The 14,978-nt window shown below is 39.8% G+C and overlaps 1 protein-coding gene across 3 annotated transcripts in view; it reads left to right on the forward strand.

Annotated features, from left to right (window-relative positions):
• The window catches only part of rp1l1a (rp1 like 1a), a 21,307-nt gene extending 12,392 nt beyond the window's left edge, over positions 1-8,915 (forward strand). For all 3 annotated transcript variants that reach the window (XM_067456050.1, XM_067456051.1, XM_067456052.1), the window contains exons 3-4: positions 943-1,120; positions 1,406-8,915. In XM_067456050.1, the coding sequence (XP_067312151.1) occupies positions 943-1,120; positions 1,406-8,187 (6,960 nt within the window). In that variant the 3' untranslated portion in view covers positions 8,188-8,915. The remainder of the gene's footprint in view (positions 1-942; positions 1,121-1,405) is intronic.
• Positions 8,916-14,978: the final 6,063 nt, after the last annotated feature.

Here is a 14,978-nt window from a genome sequence, read left to right on the forward strand (position 1 = left end):
TGTCAGGTCAGGACAGAACTGCAAGTCCTGGGGTATATAGGTTGTTCTAGCTACTAATCTAAATGTATCGGAAAGGCATAGTTTATTCAAAAAAACATTTTGTTTTGTATACATATTTTTTTCTTCTGTGAAACACAAAATGAGAATGTAAGAATGAAAGTATGTTAACATTGTTCTCCCATTTATTTAGTGACCAGTGGTACTATAAAGGATCAAAAAGCACCATAAAAAAAATCTGTATAACTTGTTTTCTTGTGTTCTGAGGAACGATCCATAAAACAGATTTTATTAAAAAGTAATTAATTACTGAAAACCTTACCCTTCACCTTAGCTATTAAATCTTCTTCAGGCATGCACATTTTCCATACCGATGGCACCAGTTAATAACCAAATGTTTAAATGCGTATAGGCACTATTTAAACACTTATAGATTCAGCGAATAATAACGTTTTTTATTTATATTTTTGTCCTTTTTGGAGTGTGACAACCCCATGCAATGCTCATGCACAGTAGGATAAAACATCTAAAAAACTAAACATCTTCCTTTTGTGTTCCATGGAAGTCAGACAGGTTTGAACAAACATTAAGGGGAGTAAATGAGTTCTCGTTATTGATTGAACTATTTCTTACCATGTAAAATCATAATTTTGTGTTTAATTGGTTAATTTACATATTTACATACATGAATGTGCTGCTATTGTCATTGGAGAGAACCATTATGTTTGAGTTTTGATGATTTAGGGATTTACAATTCTAATGCAAATCTATAAGTAAAACTGTGTTAAGCATTTTAGATCAGTCACTAATATGATTAAATTACAGTTAAAATGTTGATGTTAGAAAGTAGCTGCCTATGTAGACAGTGATATTAAGTATTTGTCTCTAAGTGGGTTTGACTCATTATATGTCTTTTGTCTTATGTTTATTCACTGTTCTCCGTAGATTGACAGTATTCAGAGTCTAATGCAGTGCCCTAGTGTGCTGGTGTGTGTGGGTCGAGAACCCTTCAGACCGCTGCTAATGGAAAGTTTGAAGAAGCTCTCAGACGAAAAGCTTCCAGGAATGGGCACAAGGTCTCACTCTAGTATCTGCAGTGAAGGTCATGAAAGCAAAAAGAATGGTAAATAATTTTCTCTTATTGTGTACACAGTACTGGTTAACTATCATTTACATGTATTTGTTTTAGGTGAATCATTATAGTGATTAACAACCCATCTACCCACATGCCTCTAATAATAGACTGAAGGTGGAACAACCATTCACCACCAACTCAAATGCAGTTAATGTATTATCAACACTGGTGAATCAAGAGCATATTTTAAATATGCATCATTATATTTGCATGTTGAAAATATAATGTTATTATTCATTTACAATTTTTTTTCCTGTTATTTTGTTTTAACAGTTAACTTTGGCTTGGAGACAAAGAAAAGCATTATTCATCCAAGATCCGACTCCAGTAATAGATCTACAAGATTCTCTCTTTCTTCAGAAAAGTCCTATCAGAATGGATTATGCATGACACCAGGACAGTCCGGTTGTGTAAGCACCTGTCCTTACATTAAAGAGGTCGCAGTGAATGATGACATTGAGAAGAGAGTGCTTGTTAACAAAGACGGCAGTCTTTCTGTGGAGATGAAGGTTCGCTTTCGGCTTTTTAACGATGAGACTCTCCAGTGGTCCACCGAGATCAAGAAGTCCTCAACAAAAGTGAATGACTCTGGCTCTGTAAAAGAAGGCGATTATCTTCAAGCTAAAGCTGAGTATTCAGACCCATCCATGTCTGCATCTGAGGAGACTGATGAAGCCTTTGCAACAAAGCTGCATCAGAACAATCTCAAGGAGTCACTTTGTCAGAACTTTTGCAACCATTGCCAAGAGTACGACATATGGGAAAACCCCATGCACAAAGACCCGGGGGCCTGCAAATCATCCGGTTCCAGTGGGTCATCTCACAGAGTTGTATGCAAAAAGTCATCGGTGGATAGTACACACACAATTTCTCGCTCTAGTGGGGAGTACACTGAGCATGTGGTGGAAAAGGCCTCATGCTTTCAGCAGACAATGGAGGAAGGAGACACCAGAGTAGAATACTGTGCTGTAAGTCATTGCAGCAATCGAAGTGAAGTATCGTCTGCTGGAATCACATCAAAGAGCAAGAGATCTTGTAAGGATGGGTGTGAGAGTCACATTAAAAGTAGAAGTTCTCATGTAGAACCTGAAATCACTCCTACTCCACATTGTGAGGTCATTAAGGTCATGGAAGAGCGTCCGATTTCTGCAGTCAGCAACTCGTCCAAAGTGCTCGAGTCTTTGAAGGAAGATCATGATTGTGAAGATGATGATTATGATGAGCTTCCTCCAAGCATCTCGAGAGCATCACACTGGTCTCAAAGTGACCATCTTGAGAGTGATGATCAACCCAAATGTGTTCATTGTTGTGGCTGCCAGACTTTACCAAGGTCTTATTTGTCCCCCAGACCTCCAAGTAAACAATCAAGCAGTGTTGTTCACTCACTGAAGCCCAAAAAGTATAAAACCACTTTTGCAGCACCAGTAGAGCCAGACGGGATGAGTACAACATCTCCCGTTTCAAAAGTGTCGTCCAGATCCCATCCATGTCACTGTGGAGCCATAACCCCAAGTTCCTTTTTATCTGGTCAGAAGCACAGGCCTGAGGGGAGGGCTTGTAGTACAGTTTCTATACATAGCCAAGCATCTTGTAAATCTAGAGGCCATACAAGCAACCCTGAATCTAATGCATCAGATGCTTTAGAGATATGTGATGGTAATGCTGAAAAAAGGTCTTTAAGTGCCACGTCAGGTGTGTCGAGAAGATCTGGCGAATCTGTTGTATGTCCATGCTGTGGTGTGAATAAAAGATTGACTGAGAATCCAGAGGGGAGCGAACCAGAGAAAGCTGATTCCATATTGCTGAAGTCAAACAAATCTGCTGCATCCACTTCAAATGCTCATGAAAACTTTGAACCAGTTAATAATGCACTGGAAGTGGAAGCCACACGGGAACGCCCTGAGTCTGCACTGTCTGAAAATTCAAGTGTCTCTTCTACTTCAAAAATCTCCAAAAAGTCCAACTGCTCTGCTCATGAAAAGTGTTCTGTTGGGAAATCATTAAAATATGAGCAAAATGAAGCAGAAAGAACCAAAAGTGCCACATCAGCAATGTCAGCCAGGTCAGACTTTATTATTTCAGAGAGTGAGGCTGGAGAAAAAAGCCAAGAAAGAGCTGTCAGCCCAGTGTCTGCCCATTCAAATTTATCAGCTACATCAAGGACCTCCCACAAATCAAAATTTGCACATTTAGAGACAGCTAAAACGCCTAGATCTTGTAGTCCAAATGATTTAGAGGAAGTGCCATCAAAGCTTCTTAATTCTCAGGGTGATAAATCTGAAAGTGCTGCTACTCAAAATCATACTACGTCAGATAATAATTGTGAACAAGACACAGACTTTCTTCAAGAAGTAAGATCAAATAGTGCCACGTCTAATAAATCAAACCGATCTTCTGAACATCGATCGCATACATCAGAGCAAACAACTAGGTCTGTCAAAAGTTGTTGCGACTTGCAAGACAAAGCCGCTCTGAAGTTCAGCAGTTTTGATGTTCAGTGTGAGCCGGAAACGGAAGTAACCTCAGAGGAAAGACTATGCAGTTCACTGTCCAAGTGCTCAAAAATTTCTGTAAAGTCAAATGCATCCTCAAAGCATTCACCTACAGAGTCTAAATCTAAGGAAAGAGTTCACAGTGCAATGTCTGTTAAAACAAATGCATCTAAAGGGTCTTGTAGGTCCTGCAAATCAAACCACAATATTTCAGAAAACACAGTAACCTCAATACCAAATGATGTAACACTTGAAGAATGTGCAACTCAAAAAAGTGAGCCAAAGAGAGCTACCAGCACAATGTCTCAGGCCTCAGAAAAGTCTACTGCCTGCTCTGAAAGATCCGTCAAATCCGGTGCAAAGAGCCCTACAGTCCAGGAAATGGAGAATGGCAAAGACATGACACAGAATGCCTTAACTGTGACCTCTGCATTGCTTAGGACAAAGAGGTCTCCATCTCCTAGATTAAACCATGACAATAAAATTAAGACTGATAGCAGAGCAACAAGTGGGATGTCAGTAAGCTCCAATGTATCCTTACAATCCCAAAGATCCAGTAAATGTAATTGTCACATCACCTCAATTAGTAATTTGAGAGAGACAAACCCCGAGAAGCAAAATGAGGATGCCAACAATGAATCTGAAGAGAGCTTGTCAGGGAAATCAAAGCTGTCAGCTAAATCTTTTATCAATAACATTAAGTCTTCAGACAACCAGTTTGATGAGCCTCTAAGCCCAACATCAACAGCATCTGTTTCTCTTGGACTAGGAGAAGAGCACAAGGATGATGATTTTGATGAACAATCAGTCAGTGGCATGTCAGCTACCACAGAGGACGGTGGACATAAGATAGAGAACATAAATGGAGTGGATGCTGTGGAAAGGCCAAATACAGAAGCGTCTGTGAACTCTGCAATTTCAGACAGACCCAAAAAGTCCCATCACAAGAACTGCAAGACTCCTGTTCAAGCCATCTCGCCTGTCTCAGCTGAAAGCATCATGTCAGCAAAACTGAAGAAAAGCCACCAGTCGGGAAGTCACTTAAATGAAAACAACATCAGAGTGCCCTCCACTTTGTCACTGTCATCTTCACGAAGTAAGTCACCCTCCAGAGTTTCACAGAGAAGTGCTAAAAAAACAATTAAGAAAGGGAGAGATTGTGAAGCTGTCAACAACACCAACCATGCAGAAATGACGTCCTCGAAACATGACCAAAGTGAAACTGCCTCTGGAAAAGATACACCAGCAAGTGACTGTTTACATGCATCAAAAGCCTCTGAACATTCAATGAAGTCCAAAAATGGCCAAAGTAGTAAAGAGAGTGATAAAAGATCTAAATCTTCTTCCCAATTTTTGGAAATTAATGAACTGAATATACAAAATAATGGAGACAATTTTGGGGGCATGGTTAAATCTCTTAAAACATCCACATCAGACAGAAGATCTGTGAAAAATGATGCATCCAGGCCAAATTCAGCGGTAATGTCTGATATTTCCCAAAATTGTAGAAATCTACCACAGGAGATTCCAAAAGCATCAGTCAAACATCCTGATTCCTCAAGCAACAGTGTTTTATCTCAGGCACTTTCAGCAGCAGATTTGTTGAGAGATATTATTGGTAATGCAAGACCAGTGAGCAGAGGATCAAAGTCAGTTGCCTCCAGCAAAAATGACAGGGTAGAAAATAAAAGCCAAAAAAGCAGCAGGAGCAAACACAGGGAAGTCACCATCTCATCGGAGTGCAACACCAAGGAACTGATGCCATCTTGCTTACCGAACACTTCCCCTATAGAAGTTGTGAATGACTGGCTTAGGAACATTCCCATTGAAGGCCATGTTTATGAAATGGATGTAGAACTTACAGAATATATGACCCTGGCTCAAGATGGTGAGGAGACTTCTCAAATGGACAAAGGTGAGGCACCAGAAAGCATAAATGAGGTAGAGGAACCTCATGAGGATCAAGCAGCTGAGAATCATATTTTATCGCAAAAGAGCAACGACAGTTGTCATGAAAAAGTACAATGGGAAACTCATGAAATGAATCCTTACCCTGAAACATTAACCAAACAAGATAGTTTACAAAAGCAGTGTCATTCTTCTGTTCAGGTCATGAAGGTTTTACTGGGTCCAAAACTAGACAGATCAAGTAGTTTACCTGAAGTCTCCCCTGTTTATGGAAGAAAATTAAGCCAGTCGGCTCAAGGGCTGTTGGATTGCCTTGCAAATTTACGAATGATTGACTCAGACTCTAAAAGCGAAAAGCATCGTAAATATAATGAAATAATGATGATCCTACAGTCGCTCTGGCTCCAAAAGCCCTCTGAGGATGAGCAGAAAAATCAGAAAACAAAGGAGAATCACTTAGCTGAGGATGAATTTAACCCACGATCTTCATCTGGGGTTGATGTAAGCAGCGGCTCTGCCGGCTCTGTTAAAGATAGCATGAATGGCGTTGTAGAAAAAATAGAGACCACTCTAGGCAAAATACCACCAATTGCAGAACGAGAGGCTTCAGTGCAAGATAAAGATGAAGTAGAAAATGAGGAAAAGTCTACAGCTCCTGCATGTGACTGTTTAGATCCATCCAAAGCTCTTTCAGATCCAATAACTCCCGACATTGCAGAACACGTTCAAGGGAGTCCAGTAAATACACACCTGGATAATGACCAAATAAATGGCATATTACCGGAAGATGTTGAAAGCAGTGAGAATAAGAATGAATCAGATCAAACACCACTAACAACCTCTGATAAGAGCTCTGGGAATGAGAGTTACACAATGAAATCTCTAGAAAATACAAGCTCAGGAACCCCACCGTCTGTTCAGAGAGCTCCGCTTACTAAAAGAGTTTCACAAGACCCAGATCCCGTTTGGGTACTGAGCTTATTAAAAAAGCTAGAAAAACAATTTATGTTACATTATGCAGATGCCATGGCAGAGTTCAAAGTGAGGTGGGATTTGGATAACAATGAGATGCTTGATACAATGATCAGCGAACTGAAAGAGGAAGTACACAAACGGATTCAATCGAGTATTAACCGAGAACTGCAAAAAATCCATAGTCGGGTTGGTAGGGGTCCGAAACCTCCAGGAAATAATCTATCGAGAGAGTCAACAGTCCAGACTGAGCAGCGACGCAAACGTCTTCGTGTCATGCGCAACAAGTCCATCTCCATTTCAAGGAGTGAGGAAAACTACACTGCATCAGGTACTGAAAACAGTGATCAACGCAGTGACGATGAATACTGCCCTTGCGATGCATGCATGAAAAAGAAAATGGCGTCCAGAGCAGTCCAGCGAGCTCAGGCTTTGACTTTGGCTCCAGTTATGATGGAATTTGATCTGCGGAAAATATTGCAAATGAAAAAGGATCCAGTAAAACCTCTGGAATCTAAGCCGGAAGAACAACACACAACCAACTTGAGTTGTGGAGTTGGTAAAGAAGAAAACAACTTAGAAGTGGTTCATGAAGAGATAGAAGATACAAATGATACTGGCGGCAAAGATGTTGATCAAGAACAGCCAGATAGTGCGCACAATACAGCAGATGAAGGTGAAAACACAAACAAAGATTTATCTTTAGACTCTGAGAAAAGAGATCCAAATGAAGAGGAAACCGATGACAAAAGAGAGTCTAGTGATGTGGAAGATGGTGACGATGAGGAGAAAGAAGGTGAGCATGCAAAACAAGTGACAAATGGTGACACTGAGGGGAAGGAGAAAGTAGAGTTTGTTGAGGAAGAGACTGAAAAGGGAGATACAGAAGAGGATGGTGATGAGAAAGAGTGTCTTGAGGGAGATGCAGCAAATGCAGAAAACAGTGATACAGCTGCGGGGGAAGAAAAGGAGAACGAGATGACAGAAACTGGTGAGGAAACCGAAACAGGTGACAACGGAGCAGAAATTGAGACTGGAGAAGAGAGTACAGAAGACAAGTCTGCAGAAGATGGTAGTGAATCTAAGTCAAATAAAGACAATACATCTGAAACTACTGAAGGTGACAAGTCAGATGAGACACCAAATGAAGAGTCTGCCAGTGAGGAGAATGCCGATGAAAACCAAGGTGGATCTGCAAAGGACGATGCCGAGGAAGATGGGACGTCACACACAGGACAGGACGAGGATCAGCCTGAGGAAAAAGCCAATGTGCCAAAGGTGAAGATCGAGGATGACAGAGGAGACACAAAAAATGATACGGACAAATGTAGCTCTGTTGAGGAAGATTTTGAGAATGATAAATCTGATGAAACTGTTGCTGATGTCTGTGAGAGCACACTAGCAAAACAAGGAACGAAAACATCAATGGAATCTCAACCAGGATCTGTGGAGAACTGCACAAATAAGACAGCACAAGCTAAACTGAAAGATCTTCAGAGTTTCATGGAGAGTGTTGAAAGTCAAGGAGATAGCATGATTGTGATTACTAAACAGCCACCATACAAAGAGCCAAATGGACCAGGAAACCAAAGGAACATGTGCAATGGCTTGCCTGAATGGCAAGTGTCTCCTAAAATAAGCAACAGGGCCAAGAAACAAAAGAATATGAAGGATGGACAATGATGTTATGATGAACAATAAATAATTGTAATTATATAATTGGATTAACCCTCATATAAAGCACTTTATTTTTTGATTATGTTCTTTTAGATGGGACTTTAATGTATGGGATAATTAATTCACTGACTTCAAAGACATCTAAATATCTAAGAGAAACTTTGAAGAGAATTCAAAACTATATATTGGACAATTTTGCATATTTCCATGTAGTCAAGATACTATATTGAACAAAAAAAGTTATAGAGACCAGACTTTTATTGACTTGTATTCAACCTATGGAAACATATACACAGGCAGTGAAATACTATACAGAGTCTTACAGTCACAGAATGTATATTGTATTTATACTGAATTCTCAGGGTGCTGAATGTTAATATTATTATCATGCGTTGTTTAACCAAACTTCAATCAAGGTTAGCATTGCATTTATTTAGTTCACATGCTAAAGGGCACAATTATATTTCAAAATATATGATTGCATATGTAAGAATGGTCTATTACCTGAATTTATTTGAGAGATATTCAGTCCAGCAGCAACCATGACTGATGTATATTTCAAAAGGACTTATTTACTTCTGAAGTCAAAAGAATTTCTTATGCTGCTAAGTGGTGCTTTATGCCACATTTTACATGGTAAAACATCTTGGCAGATGTGGTCAAAAGCATCCTTGACCAAGGTTTGTTGTATGTTGCTATTGTATGTATTGTAACATTTAATAAATGCTAAATTCTGAGAATGTCATTTGTTGTTTTCATAACAGTTCAATGTCGACAAAGTAAACTAAACAGCAGTATAATATTTGGTGATTCATTTATATTATTCCACATGTTATGGGGTTTATTCAAAATTTCAATCCATAAGGCCAGAATCATGCACAAGTATGCATATGCAGAATTCTTAAACAATAGTGTGACAAACCTTCCAATGTCAGCAAATGCCATTACGTGTTGCTTCGGGTATCTGGCTATAAACATGTCAACAATTAAACTGACTGACTTGCTCAGCAAGATTCTCTTTAATGTTCCTCCGACATGACATTTTTAACCTGAAAGAGTGGTGTCAGATTTGTGTAGCTAAAAGTGTTTGCATCTAAAGAATGCAATACATCATTTATCCTAGACTCCAAACACATTTTTCCACAAAACAGACTAACAGATGATTGCCTTGCATACAATTAACAGGCAAGATTTGCACAGGTAAGCACCACTAGAACATGTTCTTTATTGTCAAAAATGCTTCTTCTGTTCTGTCCTTCATGTATTCAGTGATATTGACGTGTGCACGCTTAAGCACTAGTAGCCTACTTGCTGCAGAGTTTGAGTCCAGCAGCTTGAATAGTTGCTTGCGTCATTCTAATCTCATTGCCTTTGCATTGGGAGTATCTTTAGCTGGGTGAGAGGATTGAGGTTGACTTGCATCAGTCATTAATCTAGTACAGCTATTATTCAATAACACGTACAGGTATATCATTCAGCAGTCATACTGTTTATTTGTATAACCCTTAAAGGGTTAGTTCACTCAAAATTGAAAATACTGTCATTAATTACTCACCCTCATGTCGTTCGACACCCGTAACACCTCCATTCATCTTCAAAAAAGAAATGAAAATGTCATTTTCTGAGCCATCGGTTTTCAACAAAAATATCTTAATTTGTGTTCCGAAGATGAACGAAAGTCTTACGGGTGTTGATTCGAACGACATGAGGGCATGAGTAATTAATGACTTTAATTCTAAATTTAATTCTATCATCATTTTGACCCCCCTTAAGTTGTTCCAAACCTGTATTAATATCTTTGTTTTACTGAACACAAAGGAAGATATTTGGAAGAATACACTATTTGTACTCATTGTAAATACGCAGGCCACAAGAAGTAATTAGGTGGGGGTTTTTTTGGATCACTTTTACTCGGGACATGCTAGCTGGCAACATAGGATTCCATTCATTATGCTAAGCTAAACTAACGGCGACCCATCCATTTTTCATTTTTAAAATGTCTGTGTGCTGCTGTGCACAATTACCCTGTGTGAGAAATAAGCAGAATGTACTCGCGTTGTGCACCTATAGGCACATATTACTAACGTGCTCAGTAGCAAAAGAAAAATGTTCGCCATTGACTTTAGACCTAGCTTTTGTTGGTTAATGCCATTTTGACAGTGTTGTGGACAAGGGGGGGTGGGGGTGTATCAGGGCTTGAGCCCCTGCCTGTTTGAAAGAGAAAGTGCCCTTTTCGGTTGCACCGCAGTGCCCCGTGAACAGGATTTCTATTGGGGGGACCAACCAAACCCAAGCTCCTGAACCACAAATGCATTTCCTGTTTAAACAATGTGGTGCAGGACATTAAAGAAACACTCCACCGTTTTTAGAAATAGGGCTTATTCAAATTCTTTCCTACATTTTTGGGTGAATTAACCTTTTAATTCCTGATGTAATGTTGCTTGTGTTGTGTTTTGAAACCACAGGCCAGAGACAGGTTAACATTAAAGGGATAGTTCACCCAAAAATGTAAATTGTCATCATTTTGACCCCCCTTAAGTTGTTTCAAACCTGTATTAATTTCTTTGTTCTACTGAATACAAAGGAAGATATTTGGAAGAAAACACTATTTGTACTCAGGCCACAAGAAGTAATTAGGTGGGTGGTTTTTTGTTTGTTTTTTTATCACTTTTACTCGGGACATGCTAGCTGGCAACATAGGATTCCATTCATTATGCTAAGCTAAGCTAAAAGCGACCCTGCCAAACTAAAACAATGTATGCACTGAGACAAAAATGCATTTGCCCACATATCTAAATGTAGGAAAGAAGTTGAATAAGCCCTATTTATAAAAACGGTGGAGTGTTTCTTGAAGATGCTAACCGCATCAGGCTGAAACTAGCAAAAAACACTTGCGTAGCTACTCTTATTGTTTTGAATAAGTGACCTCTAGCGGTGAAAATTTCATATTGTGCCTTTAATATATTTTCAAATGTAATTTATTCCTATGATGGCAGCATTATTACTCCAGTCTTCAGTGTCACATGATTCTTCAGAAATCATTCTAGTATGCTAAATGTTAAAAGAATAGTGGATACTTCACTTCATAGTAAAGAATATTATGCACTGTAAAGCTTCTATAATAGTCACAGTGTTTAATTCTTATATGTTTAGTCATCTGTAAAGAATTTGAGCGTTTTCCATTCACAAGTATTTAGAGTTGTTAAAAAATTTTAGTAATGTAAAAGTCACTTGTAATGTTCTCAGAAGGAAGAATGAAATATGCCTTAAAAAAACACTTGCATACAATGTGCACATACAATATTTACAATACAGTGTTCTTTATCAAGTCACAAAAGATACATACTCCTGTAGTGAATGTGACGTACATAATTCACCCTTGGTATTAACCCTCTATGGCATGGTGTTGCCATCAAACTACCTTTTTGGACCTCACACTACCCCTTTAACTTTTTTAAAATATATTTGTATACATAATATCACCTGACATGTCTGTTCAGTGAAATGAGAGGTTGAAGTGGGTGTGACTTTTTGTTTGGGGGGTGGAGGAGTCCTTTCATGAAGCAAAGCCACATAGGACAGTGTCATCAATTGGTTAGATATATATATCACTTTTTAACATGTTTAAATCGAAATAACTTTATATAAAAAAATATATGAATGCGCATTAGTATGTAAAGAAGTATGAGTGTTTGTTTAAATATTTATTTTGTTTTTATTTACATACTAAAACTGTGTGTTTTTGGCATTTGTTCAGGCAATATCATAGGGTTAGGACAATATGGTGCATTTAAGTGCTCCTGGAAAGTTTGTTTTTACAAGTTCAGAAAACTCAAAGAATGTGCATTATGTGTATCTTTTATGTTTTTTTTTTTAAATTATTATTATTAACACCGATCAGGCATAACATTATGACCACCTCCCTAATATTGTGTTGGTCCCACTTTTGCTGCCAAAACAGCCCTGACCCATCGAGGCATGGACTCCACTAGACCCCTGAAGGTGTGCTTTGGTATCTGGCACCAAGATGTCAGCAGTAAATCCTTTAAGTCCTGTTGTGAGGTGGGGCCTCCATGGATCAGACTTGTTTGTTCAGCACATCCCACAGATGCTCGATTGGATTGAGATCTGGGGAATTCGGAGACCAAGTTAACGCCTCAAACTCCTCAAACCATTCCTGAACCATTTGTGCTTTGTTGAAGTGTGAAAGAGTTAAAAAGGCCACAGCCACCAGGGAATACCGTTTCCATGAAAGGGTGAACATGGTCTGCAGCAATGCTTAGGTAGGTCAAAGGAGCATCCACACGGATGGCAGAACATTGCCCAAAGCATCACACTGCCTCCTTCGCCTTCTTCCCATAGTGCATCCAGGGGCCATGTGTTCCCCAGCTAAGCCACGCACATGCACCTGGCCATCCACGTGATGTAAAAGAAAATGTGATTCCTCAGACGAGACCCCCTTCTTTCATTGCTCCGTGGACACTTTTTATGATATATTTTTTGGTATATTATCAGAGACCCCCAAGCTCCCAAAAAATGGGATGAATTATTTTTTTTCCCCAAAAAAATAAAAAGTCGTGCCATAGCGGGTTAAATAAGGTTCTATATACTGCTAAGGATTAACACGGTACTGTTCAGGGATTGTGGTCCCTTTACGTTGTTCTGATGCGTGTTGATGTTTTTGATGTTGGTTAACACCCACTTGAGGAAGTGTTGTTATTATTTTGTTTTGGTTATTAAACGAGACACCAAGGGGGTAATCTAGCGCTCGGAAAGCGTTCCACCCATAGGGGTGGCCATTGCTAACCAAGCCATCACCTGCTGTTAGCATCCCATTGACTCCCATTCATTTTTGAGTCACTTTGACAGTGAATAACTTTACATCTGAGACGTTTAAAGACTCCATTTGTCCATTGTTTATTTCTAAAGAAACATGACAATGCATAAAAGGCTCCATTACCTTGTATCTCACACTATCGCCCTGTAGAAGTTTTTGTAAAAATAGGCTAACGATTGCATCATAACCAACGACTCTGTCGCACAGTTGAGAAATTACCGTATAGACAGGAGGAGATGCTCAGAAGCAATCTTTTACTGTCTATAACACAGTCAGGGGGACATGGAGACACAAAGTCCGAAAAAGTCAAGGGAGAAGAATGGGGAGAAGCCCATAGTGAGCCAAAAGCAACGGGACAAAACATTTAAACAACGTGATTCAGATTTCACTTTCCAAAACTACTAGAAGACCTACAACTGTCAGACAGGTTGCTTACGTCACATCTACGTCGTCAAGCTCAGTCTGAGCCTGCGCAGTTCGCTCAGCCATCAGGAAGTGAGTGCTTCTAGTTGACCTCACTTTCTGCCGTTGAAGTCTATGGGAACGCTCTGTCCATTGCTTTTACAGTCTTCGTTTACGCGAGACACTCATGTGCTCAACGTGAGAAGTTATCGCTTGTTATTCACAGCAATTTTCACACTCCTACAATTTATGGAGTTCACATAAAAGATTAAAAATCGAACATTATTTGCAATGGCTCTGCCGTTACCAAATGTTGAAAGCTGACATTCCATTTATACATTGTGGTCAGAACAGCCATTTTTATTTTAGTTCAGCAGCAATTATCAAAAAACGTCAGTCAGCAATGGAATGTTAAAACAGCTTTTCAGAAACTAAGAAACTTCATAATCACCTTTGGTAATACTAATTTGCAATACTAGTAATAGTCATTCATAATCATGTGCGTGAGATATTTATGTATCAGCCTGTGCAGTGTATAGCGTATGGATGAGTCTGATGTAACCTGTCAGATGTCACATCACCCAAAAATCAATTCATTTTTTTACATTGTGACATACATTGACAAAGACAATTTAGAACATTTTAGTAGTCTACATACAGTTCTGCAAAAAAAATAAAGATACTTAACATTGATTTCTGAACTTGGAGTGGTCTCTAGGGGTGACCCTGAATAGCTGAAGATTCGATTCATCAATTTGCGGAGCCTGATACGACCACCGATCTCACGGTCGATTCTTCGTGGGTGTTATGAAACGAGGATCATACTATTTTGGCAATATGGGGGCGCTCAGCATTTTAAAGACGTGGCACGACACTGGCACGACGCTGAGCTGAGCTTCGTGTCCGGTGTGCGACCCCTTTAAGGGGTCTGCGCCGCACCTTTAAACTTCGATGTCAATTTCAATGGTGAGTCACGCAGGGACTGAGCTCCTCCGCTAGCCTGACAAGCCAGACCCACATCAAGATGTTTGGTCTGGAAACTCACCATAGACAGGGCTCAATCCGAGGGGCGGGATAAATGGTCGTCTTTCAAACTCCCTCTGCACGCGATAGGATAGCGCTTCAACCAACCAGAGCAACGAAGGTGAAGCAGAGCTCGCTGACAGATTAAACATTCACCGTATCCGGTCAGCAAAACTCCAAACACTTCTTCCCTTTTTAAGAATGACTTCAGTGCCGTTCTTTTCTCCAAAAAAAGCTGAACTCCAAGTCTTCCAGAATCACAGTCAAAGCTGATTCGAAAGACGCCGTTCGCCAGTTTCTGTGTTTACTAGAAGCACGCAAACGCAACTCGGCCGTCATCATTATGGCCCCGCCCGCCGACTCTACACGATGTGATTGGCCCGTCCAGAGTGAGGGGAATACAGCTCAGAAGGGTATTGAGAGTTCCTAGACAACACTTGCGGGCAGATTAAATTTGCTGCTGCTAAGGTGCGTCTAGATTTCTAGGCTACTCCTCCGCAGCTGTTCCTACCAGTCTGGCATGAAATAGTGAACA

This window comes from Pseudorasbora parva, chromosome 10 (genome assembly GCF_024679245.1).
Source record: "Pseudorasbora parva isolate DD20220531a chromosome 10, ASM2467924v1, whole genome shotgun sequence".
Taxonomy (NCBI): Eukaryota; Metazoa; Chordata; class Actinopteri; order Cypriniformes; family Gobionidae; genus Pseudorasbora; species Pseudorasbora parva.